This window comes from Nylanderia fulva, unplaced genomic scaffold (genome assembly GCF_048542155.1).
Source record: "Nylanderia fulva isolate GAGA-0341 unplaced genomic scaffold, ASM4854215v1 Scaffold193, whole genome shotgun sequence".
NCBI lineage: Eukaryota > Metazoa > Arthropoda > Insecta > Hymenoptera > Formicidae > Nylanderia > Nylanderia fulva.
The window spans coordinates 129109-143306 of record NW_028190195.1 but is presented as its reverse complement, the minus strand read 5'-3'; the positions used below and the strand labels follow the sequence as shown (position 1 = coordinate 143306).

The 14198-nt window shown below is 36.9% G+C and overlaps 1 protein-coding gene and 1 pseudogene across 1 annotated transcript in view; both read left to right on the top strand.

Annotated features, from left to right (window-relative positions):
• LOC114944746 (dynein axonemal heavy chain 12-like) overlaps positions 1-14198 on the top strand; it is a 148420-nt gene that overhangs the window by 30348 nt on the left and 103874 nt on the right. The window contains exon 5 of the mRNA XM_085481870.1: positions 5510-5965. Coding sequence (XP_085337996.1) covers positions 5510-5965 — 456 coding nt within the window. The remainder of the gene's footprint in view (positions 1-5509; positions 5966-14198) is intronic.
• On the top strand, positions 6538-9631 carry LOC146723485 (uncharacterized; annotated as a pseudogene).

Genomic DNA, 14198 nt, shown 5'->3' with positions numbered 1-14198 from the left:
CGGGCCATTGGTCCTTGTGATGGACAGAAAAAAAATGTCATGTCACAATATATATTATATATATATGGGTCATTCCACATCAAATCGGCTACACCTTCGCCCAAAAATGTATTGAAGTAAATTTAACTTCCAAGGTACCAAAATTTAGCTTGAAGCATCTAGTTTTTTATGCCGTGTGGCGATTTTGCAAAATGTTAAATAATGACCTTGGTTTTGTCAGTTATATAAAATGGTATGTATTTTCTTATTCAAATTTATACTATTTCTTTACAAATGAAGTAAAAAGTTATATTATATATATAGCCATTTTTTTATAATGTATAATAAAGCCGTAATTACTAATAATGTTAAGCCATAATAACACTAATCATTATTACTAATAATGGTAAACCGCGCGTGTGGCGGTTTGCGTAAGCGCACTATGCTTATGGCAAGGCGCTATTCTTTTGCACGCGCCTTTGTTTTTTTCGATCGTTAATAATGAAAATTATTATACATTGTAGATAGAAAGACTCAGGACTTTTTGACTCAGTTTTCCACGAGGAATATTGCTATGTAAATAGTGGGCGCCAATTAAGTGACACCCTGTATATATATATATATAAAAGTTGTAATTTTAAAAAATAAATCTAATTGTAGTAATAATATAATTATAGAACTAAAATCCCACGAGTTTCCGAACCTTTCACAAACATTCAATCAATACTATTTATTCTTCTGGCCGTATGTAAACTCACAACCAACTAAGTCTGTTACATTCAATGTTCTTCGTTTCTAAGTATTCTCCTCCATTTCTTCTTTCCTATCTCCTTTATCCATTTGTCTCTTTTACCCGTCCTCGTTTATCCTTTCCTTTCTTCAACAAATCAAGTAAAAACATCTTTCCTATTCTCTACCCCCCTTCTTCCAAGTCTTCTCTTCTCTCCTACCTTTTTTCCTCCCTCTCTCCCTTTCTCTCCGTTTTATTCTGCCACCGACTAACCATAACAAGCGTCTCTCAATCCCTCCCTCGTCCTATCTTGTTTCCTCCCTAAACCCCCTCTTTCTTCCCTCCCTCTCTTTCACTCCTCCCTTCAGCCTCCTTCCCTCCCCCTTTCTCTCTCCCCTCTCTTTCCTTCTGTCCCCTCTTTCTCTGTTACTCCCTCTCTCTCTCTCCCTCTTTCCTTCCCTTCTATTTCTTTCTATTCTTATTATTGTTTCGTCGCGTCTGGGCCTAATTACGACGCTTTGGGGGTAAAAACATTGAGAGAAATATTGTTTCGTAAGTGTCTGAATAGCTCATTGTTAGTTGGAAGAGCATTCGCCCGGCAAGCGGAAGGTCTCGGATTTGTTTCCCAATTCAGCCGACTCTCGGACCAATATTTTTCTCGCCTATTTCTTTACAGCGGAAGTTAAGAGAGGAACAAGGAGAATTTCTGAGATCCTAACCATAAAATACAAATTCCTTAGTTTCCAAATTTTCTTTCTTAATTTTCGCAATAACATCGCGTTTGTCTATTGGCCGAGATGAAGGAGGTATATATTTTATTATTAATTTTGTTATTCAATTTTGCATAAATTAAGTCAATTTATTCAATTTTTTATAAAAAAGATTTGTATTGCATATAATAAAATCTTAGATAGACATGTTTTACCTTATTGAACATTTGAAACATTTTTGTTGTACAATTAAGGGGATGCCAGATGTCTGTTTTATCGATCGGATGATTATAGATCTTTCTGCACCGTAAACTTTTTATTAGTTTAATAAAATAATAAATGCTTTTCCACAATTAAAGTACGTACAGAAACAAAGTGTGAATCTACCGATTTTATGTTAGGAACAAGAAAAAAATTAAAAAACTAAAATTTCTTTATCAACTTTTTTATCGGGTCAAAAAAATAATTGTTTAATATAAAAGTTCTGCTGTTTAGATATGTGTGGTGCTAACTTATCGGAGTTCGGTCGTCATTCCAGCATCCCCTTAAACTCTTGAGTGTCAATGACGAAAAAATCCGCCCAAATAAAACTGGCCAAAAGTGCTTCATGATGGAAAAATCCGTATATTTTATAACGCCAATAAATCACGTTTGCTGTGCAGCAATTGAACTGATAATGCATACTTTAATGTTTTTGAGGTCGCTGATTATAAATTTAATATCGGATTTTAGAAATTAAAGATTGCGAATCCAATATGGCGGATAATAATTCTTCAAAGTTAGTATAGTTTAAAAATTATTTTATTTTTTAAATACCGTTTTAATGTACAGATAAAACATTTTTTCATACTGACAATCTAAAATTAAACTGATAATTAGCAATACAGAGAATTGAAAAAATGTTTGAGGTTATTATCTGCAACTTTGAATTTTGAAATTCTGACCTTGGATTTCTAATCGGCATCACACAAAACCCCGAAAAAGTGACTCACTTTATAGGAGAGTAGAAATAATTGACCACAACTATTGAAAGTACGAAAAATAGTCAACATGTCACGCCGAAGGATCGTCAAGTTATAATATATTTTTAATAAGCAGATTTACACGACCTTTATAATTTTGTTGTACATGTCGTTTAAGCATTTTGTGAATTTAATAAATGAAATATTACCTAGTTTTGATCAATTATTTCTACTCTCTTATTCTGATAATTAGGATTAATAATTTGGGAATTATTGACTTACTTTATATTTCTAAGTTTATGTCATTGATAGCATCCTTGACACACAAGCGTTTTCTTACCTGACACTCAAGGGATTAAAACATTTTAAAAGTTTTTGGAGATAATTGATTTACACACCTTGTATATATATTGTATTATTATATTTAATTTTTTAATGCAAATTTAAGTATAGTTAAACTTATTGTTAGTAAAGTATGATATTAACTTTAAGTAATTAAAAAATATAATTATTAATATACATATAAAAGGCAATAAGAGCTAATTAAGTTCTTTCATTAATATTTATTTGTGGAAAAAGATTTATAACAAAAATATTAGACAGAAATAAATTCGAACGTTTCGGTTGCCTTTTTCAACCTTCTTCAGCGCATCATTTAAAATTAAAGATGAATAGAAATTAACAATCAATTATTCATAACTGTCAATATAATAAAATTATACAGAAACACAGTTATTCGCATAACTACGTCAAGCTACGAGGTGTGTTCAAAAAGTATCGCGAATTTTGTGTTTTTTCAAAAATTATTTATTTATTCATGAATATCTATTTTGTCCCCTTCAAAGTAATCCCCACCAGATATTATACACTTGTGCCAACGTTTTTTCCAATCCTCGAAGCACTTCAAAAAATCATTTTTTGTGATCTTGTTCAGCTCCTCCTTCGATGCCGTCTTTATCTCCTCAATCGTAGCGTAGCGTCGTCCTTTCATGGGCCTCTTCAGTTTCGGGAACAAGAAAAAGTCACAGGGGGCCAGATCTGGGGAATACGGTGGCTGCGGCATTATTAGTGTGTTGTTTTTGGCCAAAAATTCGCGCACAAGCAACGATTTTTTGGTACGAATTTCGCGGCGACCCGTGTCATGCCCAAATCATTGGTAAAAATCGAATGGCACGAGCCAATCGATATGTTTAGGTCCTCAGCAACTTCTCTAACGGTGATTCGACGATTGACCAATACTATTTTCTTCACTTCATCAATGTTTTCGTCTGTTGTTGACGTGCTCGGGCGTCCGGCACGCTCTTCGTCGTTCACATCTTCTCGGCCCTCGGAAAACATTTTGTACCACCGATAAACGTTGCTTCGGTCCAAGGTAGCTTCACCATATGCCACAGTCAACATTCGGAATGCGTCCGCGCACTTAATTTTGTTTTTCACACAAAATTTGATACAGATTCTTTGATCCATTTTTTGGAATAGGCAAAAATCGAAGACGAGCCAAAACACGTGCAAGCAAAGCAGCTGTCAAAAATTAACTGAACATTCAAAATGGCCGTACTTGTCGGCATAAATGAGAAACATGAGTACCAGCATAACGCCACAAAAAAATCGAAAATCGAATATACGTAACCCGCGGAAATTCAAAATTCGCGATACTTTTTGAACACACCTCGTATTTTTTTAAAAAAACGAAATCAACGCATTTTTAAAGCATAAGCATTTTTATATATTCTATTCCTCGAATCGTCATTCTATGTAATTGTCGCGAAACAGATCTCTCGCTGTTTGGTTAGAAGGTCGGTTGCGAATCTCGATAACAGCAATTATTAATATGTCTATAAAATCATTGTATACGAAAAATTAACATTGAAAGATAAGTAAATTAATAAAAATAGACTTACAATTAAATCAAGTAAGATATTATATTGTGACGTGAAAGCTTTCAGATGTTGATTGCTCGAGGTTACAATAACGAATGATTTTTATCTCTCAGAGAAACGACCACACAACGGAGAAAATAGTTAGTTGTTTATGTTTTTTAACTTTCATATCTTAGGTAGTCTATGTATTATATCGTCATAAATTAGTGGCAAGCTATCAATATCTGTTTTTAAATTAAGACTGTTATTTTGCCTTTTTATGAATATTATCTCTGAAATCAATCTTTTGTTATATTGTGATTCTTTGTCAAGTATTTCTACATCGTTCCAACTAAATTCATGATTATGTTTTAAACTATGGTCAGTGATATCTTTAATGATGTTTCTATATTGTTCAGTGAGTGTTGGTAAGAATGGGATGCAGAAATACGAGACCTTTAAATTTTGGTCATTTTTGTTTGTAAAAATATTCTGTAAGAATATTCAGAGGATAGTTATTTTCGAGTAATATTTTGATTACTAACTCTAAATTTTCTTTGTGAATAAACAACTAACTATTTTCTCCGTATGTATGGTCGTTTCTCTGAGAGATAAAAATCATTCGTTATTGTAACCTCGAGCAATCAACATCTGAAAGCTTTCACGTCACAATATAATATCTTACTCGATTTAATTGTAAGTCTATTTTTATTAATTTACTTATCTTTCAATGTTAATTTTTCGTATACAATGATTTTATAGACATATTAACAATTGCTGTTATCGAGATTCGCAACCGACTTTCTAACCAAACAGTTAGCGAGAGATCTGTTTCGCGACAATTACATAAAATGACAATTCGAGGAATAGAATATATAAAAATGCTCATGCTTTAAAAATGCGTTCATTTCGTTTTTTTAAAAAAATAGCTTGAAGTAGTTTTATGCGAATAACTGTGTTTTTGTATAATTTTATTATATTGACAGTTATGAATAATTGATTGTTAATTTCTATTAATCTTTAATTTTAAATAATGCGCTGAAGAAGGTTGAAAAAGGCAACTGAAACGTTCGAATTTATTTCTGTCTAATATTTTATGTTATAAATCTTTTTCCACAAATAAATATTAATGAAAGAACTTAATTAGCTCTTATTGCCTTTTATATGTATATTAATTTTTAAAGAGCTGTTACAAATTATATATAATTATTAACTTTTTTATAATTTAAATATTAATAATTAAATTTATCTATAAAATTTAATACACAGCTCGAGTTAAGATGTGAAAACAATGATCTGTTCGTGAGTCCACAATTGAAAGAGCTTTACAGCGCATTTCATAACCTCGTAGATAAAATCGCCAATATTGCTTGTCACTTACCGCCGTTGGAATCATGGGTCAAACTTAAAGGAAAACGAAGACAAGAAAGAGAAAAAAGCTTGGCAGATTTTGATACAGCTATAAATGACAACAACATATTTATCTCACTACCTAGTTGGTATCTGGATAAGACTCATCAACGTTTAAATGTGGTTCTGCAAGAATCGTATCGACCTTTAAGTAACTATTTAGAAGAATTACGATTACGCTTTGACTGTGTCATTTATAAGGTAGATCGCGATGCAGTTATTGTTTCAATGAATACCGTAATTGAACACTTCTTCGAGGAATATGTTGCAAAGGTCGAAAACTTCAATGAATTGGTGCGCGTGATAAATAAAATGGTATATATCTTATTATATATTTTATTATTCTTTAGTTATAATTAGTATTAGTAATTGCAGTTTTCTCTGAACATATGCATTTGCAAAACCAAGAGAGGTATTTTGCGCATCTTTATGCGTTTTATGATAAAGTAAAACCTATTATTATTATTATATAATATATTTATGTATATTACTATTATTATACATGTGTGTATACAAACAAATATTTTACTTTTGTGTGTATATAGTAAGGTATTAGACATAACTTTTGAACTATTCTCCATTTTTAAAAAAGACATGTTAAGTCGATTCTCGAAAGTCTCGAAGTGTAGTTGCTTCTCCCATGATGCTAATTGGCTTTTGATTTGTGTTATATTCGTAACATTGAGCGATTGTCATCGCGAAGGTTAACAATTTGACTGTTCTTTAAAATAAAATTAAGTAAAATTGAAGAAATTATTAAATAAAACCAGATAATGGCGCGCGCTTGTGTTCTCTAGTTATTATAAAACAACATAACATTGTTGTTTAGTAAAAATGAAATGTTAAATGTGTAATTTTGAATATCGAGAAACAAAGTGATAATTGAGATGATAAACAAAAAGGAATTTTGGTCGGAAATTCAAAAAAATATACCAAGATACAAAAAGAAGAGGCCACGAGTCGTTCCTGTTTTCACTATACAAGCTCTGCAGGTGACGCGCATAATGAGAAGTGATGAGATATACACGGTGTAAATAAAAAGGTGCACGAAGCATTTTATCAGGTGCAAAACAACAAACTAAATTAAAAAATCCCGAGTCATTTTTTAATCTGAGCTTTTTTGACGCTATAAATTGTTAAAGTTTATCAAATAGCGCGTGGCTATAACAAAAAACAGTCTAGACATCGACTTCCTAGGCGTACTAGTAAGACCTACTAAGGCGGTGCCTCTCGAGTCTTGATGCTCTCCGAGCCCGCGGCTCCTACCTAGTAGACCTTAGTACACTTACTAAGGCGGCATCTACACTGTTTTTTGTTGTAGTCACGCGCTATTTAGCAAACTTTAACAATTTATAGCGTCAAAAATAAAGCTCAGATGAAAAAATGGCTAAGGACTTTTCAATTTAGTTTGTTGTCCTGCATCTAATGGTATGCTTTGTATACCTTTTTTTAGTTAAGGCCTTCTGTATAAAGCTGAACGTAATATGCGATAATACGATGTCAATTTTGATGCAGGAAAATACCATTCCCAGTGAGAAATGATTGGTCGAATCGTCATCGATTCGACGAATTTAACATCAATTCGACAACAAATCGACGTCGATTCAATCATCATTTCTCACTGGGTTCTTCCAAAACCACCACTATGCGGATTGTACAAAAATCGTCGATTTTCCGAAAGTTCTACAAGCGCGAAGTTTTTCCCATTTCCTTGGAAAATGATGGCTATGGTCAGAAAATTATTTGAAAAGTAGATATAAAAAACTTGAATTTTCATTATTGTTTGCCAATGTATTTTGATGGATTAACAGAAACAGAACAACTATATAAGTTTCTGATGGAACAAAGAATATCGGATATGTTGGAAAACGGTAGCCCTAAAATATTACCTGTTCCTCAATTCATTATATCTAGAATATTAAATACTCATTATATCAAAAATAAATTTTATATGAATTAATTTGCGATGTAAAAAAAATATTTGTATTATTATTGAAAAAAATATTTTAGATGCTTTGAACACAAGAATACCTGAGATAATTTGCCACCATAAAAGTACTTCAACGTTTAGTACGTTTAGCAGATTGTGTTGGTGAAACTTTGGTAATATCACTCTCACGTCGCGCTCCCCCAAATTGGGGGCGGGGTCACGGTTCGAAAATTCCCACTTGAGCTGCCATCCCCCGCCTCCGGAGTAAGGATTCGGCATTCATACCGGAAACCCTTACCAAGCGATCCCTCCTAGAAGGGGAGAAATCGCTTCTACGTCAGTAGTGCCCTCCCCCCCGGCACCTAGTGGCGCCAGTAAAAAGGCCGCCGCCTGCCGTATTCCCTCGTGGGAGGAGAGGGGCACGTGCTATAGGAAGTTGTACTTGACCCCCTATGATTACCCATGTTCCTGTGGTCGGGGTACTCTCTTTTATAGAATTTGACACTCGACTTAGGGACATCGTCGAAACCATCTCCAGAGAGAAAGCTTTGGCCGAGCGGGGGCAAGAGCCGTCGGGCCTATCCACCTGACTGTATCCCCCTTGTCCCTCGAATCCCTTTCACGAGATCGAGGGAACCCTTTCGTACCTCGCGGTCTCTTGGTCGAGGAAACGCCTCCGAGCCCCCGGTCGAGCTCTTCCGCTTGGGGAGCAGGGTGTTTACACATCTTAGCCCCCCAAGCAGGTACTCGGACTACCTGAGAGATCCGCGCGTAGCGGACAACAAAGACCCTCCCCCCAGCCACCCAATTGCCCTGTGGCCAGGAACGCCGCAGCGGTCGCTCTTGGCCGGGAGTGAGTTTAAAACCGTACAGTTTATTTATCGCCACTCGTGCTCCAAACACAGGCAGCGGTAACACCGCTCCTCAATTCCTGCGGCGAAGACAGTCCGCCCTCCAGTGGGCGCCGCCACGAAGTTCTCTCTTTACCCCCATGCTATAGAATCTGCTGATCTTGTATTGTTAAGTCTTTCTAATTTTTTAACATAACATTTATATAACATTACATATTATTAGATCCGCCGCAAAAATGTTACGTCCGCCGGAACTAATTCTACAAAGAACCGCTACGATTCGCGTCGCACAATACCGTTTACTCGCGCATCGTAAATTAATCGTGTTCGGTTAAAGAAAGAAAAGACCTTTATTGAAAGAAGATAACAATAAAAATAAATATAATATCGGAAAATGGGAATATTGGACCAAGAGCCGAAATACGTCTGCTCGTGATAGCCGCGGTATTCGAACTCGAAATATGACAGCTGTTGATCAACAATCCTTAGAAACGCCTTGACGACGCGATATTTATTGATCTCACAGAAGACTCGATGTATGCAGACAAATTCAGGGACGCAACGTAACACGGATATAACACTATGTAATATATGCGAACGGCCCAGTTATCATATAATAGCTGGACAATAGTGTTTTTAATGAGATTAATCGATAGCTTGCGTTTAAATTATACAATGAACGTGTCTTTATTAATATTTTATGTGTATTTACTATTTTGAAAGTATTTATTTGCAAAGTTTCAATGTTAAAATTTTTTTATTTAGTACCGTCATCGTTATCTTCGTCACGTTGTCACTATAATACGTATGTACTGTGACGTGGCCTTTTGCGCCCGTCACAAGGGCGGACGCGCCCGGCCGGGAGGAGTCGGAGAGCACTCCGAATTTTTGAACATTTTGCGGGCGAGCGGCAGATTCTTCGCCGACTTGCCACTACTTGGTAACGAGAGTCGAGGTAGTGGGCCAGGTGTACTAGATTGTTTAGGAAGAAGAGGACCCCGAGGAACTAAGGAAGAAAGACCGTGGAGCGTGGGAAACGGAGGTTGCGCGCTCGGCCCGGTGAGTAACCAATATAATAAAGTAATACGAGGTACCGAGTTGCATAAGGGTAAATACTGCCGGAACGATCTTTACAGTCTCGGAGATTCGATCATCAGCAGTCCGCATAAGGGAGGCGCCTGCATCCCTCCACAAGGATGACTACCCCTGAGGGGCCCGTCATCGCGTTTCGAGAGGACCTAGGAATCGTCCGGGACTGATCACCTCGGAACGATCCCCACGGCACCGCAAGGCCGTAACAAGGATCATCCGGCGGTCGTACAAGACGCGAAGGAAGGAACTGCGGTATCACGACTCCCGAGGATTCGAAGTTGGCGGTCGAAGACTCGCGACCGGCAAGAAAAGTAGGAATCAATTCAAGAATCAATCACGGGCCTGACGCGGGGCGCAACGCCGCCACGAAGCATGGCAACCGGGCCAGGGTGGCGCGCGCTGTGACCCCCTCCCCCGGCATAACCACCAACGTACCACCGACCCGAATCAGAATCACTGTTCGACAAACCGATGTCCCTTGAGGAACAAGGAGCATCGACCTCCATCCTGCGGCGACATACTAATTGTAAGGCCACCTCCTCGACCTCACGGTAAGCGCGGAATCGGCCGGGATCCGTGTGTCAATAAAGATTTCTCGCAATACCGAGCTTATGAGCTCGTTGCACATTAATTACCTAGAGTCACCGAGAATCTAGAGTGATGCGCACGGGACTCGCGTCGATAGCCGCGTAATTAATTAATTGAATATTTCTTCGCCTCTCTGAGGGGCATCGAAACGAGTCGACAGTCGCTGTAAAATCGTGAATTCGTTGTGATGTTATATCGAGTCTTTTGTCAATAAACATTGAAAATTGTTATCGCTGGATTAGAGTTAAAAAGGGACGAAGTCCGTTAGAGTATAGCGTTAAAGAGCTGATAATGAGGGAAGGAGAGTATCGATATTAATAGTTTGAGAAATCAGCGATCTCCTTCGAGCTCGACTTTTATATTATACCAGCAAATTATTTTCTTCTCATCACGAATGTGAAATATACAAATTTTTTTTTTACTATATTTAACAAATGTTTGACTTAATATGTCCTTTCCAAGCTTCCGAGGCTAAGCCGTTGTGCGTACTGCTTAATTATCGCGACATTAGTGAGTGGTGCGGTCTGACCGTACCTAGCGCTCAATCTTTTATTGAGAGTAGCAATCGAGGGAACGCGAGAGCGGCACGACAAAGTTGCGCGCTCTCTCTCTCTCTCCTTCTCTCTCTCGCGTAGGGAGAGAACGGAGAGACGGTTGCAGTACATATATATATATACCAAGAAAAAATCTATGTTTTGCCTTTATCCATCAAAAGTGAACCAGCAATAAGCCACATGTTGGGAAACGTGCGAATAGCTGGATCGTAAAGATCATTGCAAAGAAGCGCGGGTACGGGAAGCCAATAAATAAACTGTACGGTTTTAATTCATTCCCGATTTTATTGCTGCTCGGATTGTCTATGCTAAAACACTTTTATATAGGTATAATCTTAAAGAATCTCAACATTTTTGGTCTATCACTCGAAAAATCGCGCCTTGTGGAAGATAGCTTTGGATCGCGATTAGAAAACGGGATAATACCGAGCCTCCGAAGTATGCCTCGCCATCGACCCCCGCCTTAACCCCGCTCCCAGACTTCTCAGTTCACCCGATTGCGAGGGAGGTGCGAGGGATAGACACCCAAAGCACAGAGGTGTCCAAAATAAACATCCCGGTCACGAATCGGGAAAAGTCCTTCGGCTTTGAGCCAAACAGTCTGAGAGTCTTTCCTTTGCTATCCTTTTGATTTAAGAACTCATATTCAAGACGCATCTACTCATAAAATGTAGGCATTGAATTACGTGGCTGTGTCTATAACTTCTCAGTTCATGACACGCAATGTCTATAAATTTTAATTCTGTTCCGTGCTATGTGCACGAAATGACGCACATTTTGGAAAAAATATAAACGTTCTTTTATATTTATATTATAATCCTTTATGAAAAAAGGCGTGTTACCTGGGTGAATTTCGTTTTTATCGAAGTTTTGAAGATTTCTGCGATGCTGATTGGCTGTCTCGATTCACGTTGTGCGTTTATATTCGTAACATTGAGCGGCTGTCTATTATTTTTCGTTCTACATTCGTGCGCGTATTCATACATTTGCTGTCATGCAACCTAATGCTATTGCCAAGAGGACAGCAGAACAGAATGTAAGTAAGCGAATTTCCATTATATACATAATTTTAATTCGCCGAATTTTTATTATGTACATAATTTTAATTCACCGAATTTTTATTGTATACATAATTTTAAATCATTAAATTTCTACCATGTATATAATTTTAATTCATTGAATTACTTTATGTACATAATATTAAATCCCAAATTTCTATGTATATAATGGAAATTCGATAAATTCATATTTTGACAATTGTATATATCAAAAAGTTATTATAGTAATAATTATGTATATTAAATGATTTGGTGTAAATAATTATTAAAATGTGATAATTGTTTATTAATTTTGTGATTAAGTGGTTTTGACTATACAGTTTCTTATTGTTAGTTAGAAAGGAAAATAGAAATTTGGCAAATTAAAATTATGTACATAATAAAAATTCAGTTAATTAAAATTATGTACATAATAAAAATTTAACGAATTAAAATTATTCACATAATAGAAATTCGGATAATTAAAATTATATACATAATAAAAATAAAAAATATTTATGTATAAAATAAAAATTCGACGAACTTCTATTAAGTACATAATTTTTATTCATGAAATTCTATTATGTTTACAATTTTAATTTGTCGAATCAGGAGACGCGGTAGTGTCTCCGGCCATGTTCAAACCCTAAAAGACCTTAAAAGACACTACAAGTCTCCTTATCCTGCACCATCAAAGTCCATTTTTTGGAGGTGTAGAACTACTAAAATATAAAAAATTTTGAATTGCACGTAATATAACCTGAAAGGCGGCATCGCCACGAGTAATTTGAGCCAAGAAAAAATAAAATCGGTCAAGCCGTTCCGGAGATACAAGCGGTCAAAAAGTGACGTTTTTCATGAAAAATGAAGTAACGTCGTCTTCTTCTTCTTCTTCTTCTTCTTCTTCTTCTTCTCTGTCCGCGTATAAATCTCTTCTCACCTTTCACTCACACCTCCCTCAACTTCCACCCACCCCTTTCCCTCCCACATCCCACCCCCACCCCACCCCACTCCCACCCCTCTTTCGCCTCTTTCACCCTCTTTCGTCCTCTCTCACCCTCTTTCGTCCTCTCTCACCCTCTTTCACCCTCTTTCGCCCTCTCTCACCCTCTTTCGTCCTCTTTCACTCTCTGTCATTCTCTCTCACCCTCTTTCACCCTTTATCATTCCCTCTCACCCCCTTTCGTCCTCTTTCACCCTCTTTCGTCCTCTTTCACCCTCTTTCGTCCTCTTTCACCCTCTTTCGTCCTACCTCACCCTCTTTCGTCCTCTCTCACCCTCTTTCACCCTCTTTCGTCCTCTTTCACCCTCTTTCATTCCCTCTCACCCTCTTTCGTCTCTCTTTCACCCTCTTTCGTCCTCTTTCACCCTCTTTCATTCTCTCTCACCCTCTTTCGTCCTCTCCTCACCCTCTTTCATTCTCTCTCATCCTCTTTCACCCTGTTTCGTCTTCTTTCACCCTCTTTCATTCCCTCTCACCCTCTTTCGTCCTCTTTCACCCTCTTTCGTCCTCTTTCACTCTCTTTCGTCCTCTCTCACCCTCTTTCATTCTTTCGTCCTCTTTCACCTTCTTTCACTCTCTTTCGTCCTCTCTCACCCTCTTTCATTCTTTCTCACCCTCTTTCGCCCTCTCTCATCCTCTTTCGACCTCTTTCACACTCTTTTGTCCTCTTTCATCCTCTTTCGTCCTTTTTCACCCTCTTTCGTCCTCTTTCACCCTCTTTCGTTCTCTCTGACCCTCTTTCGACCTCTTTCGTCCTCTTTCACCCTTTTTCGTCTTTTCTCACCCTCTCTTACCTCTTTCACCCTCGTACGTCCTTTCTTACCCTCTTTCGTTCTCTTTCACCCTCTTTCGCCTATCTCGTCTTCTCTTACCCTCATTCGTCCTCTCTCACCCTATCTCCAAAAAATCATAAAAATGAAAAGGTCAAGCCATGTTCAAAAGAAGGTCCTCAAAAATTTAAACCTAGTCTGTACAATAAAAAATAATTACTCGTAATTCCAGAGTTCCAATTTGTTAATATCGAATAATGTATTTGTTTCAAGTAATGGCAGTAGAGTCAAATACATACCTACGTATATGCAGTTTTTGCTGTTAATTGTACTTGAACGAAAAAAATAATTAAATGATTTAAATATAGCACATTTTAAATCAAGAAACTTATATAATCGAACTCTGTTTAGGAAAAGGTAGAACATTTCATTTGCCTCTGCCTTTACAAGAAACATTGGATAAGGTATGTCCTCCGGAAGATTCTATAAATTTGAATCACGAGTTGCACATTCTCGTTCGAGGTATACCCAAGAAATCTAAAGTGGTTTGGGAAAATTTGGTAGATATTAATAAAATGTATAAGGCTTTACAATGGTTGAAAGAAAATAATCCTCATTACTCGAAAATTCGTCTTCCAGAGTTATCTGATAATCTATTAAAGGATAAGTTGCAGGAAACAGAATATAGGATTGTCGATGAGGAAAGCGACAATAACGAAATAA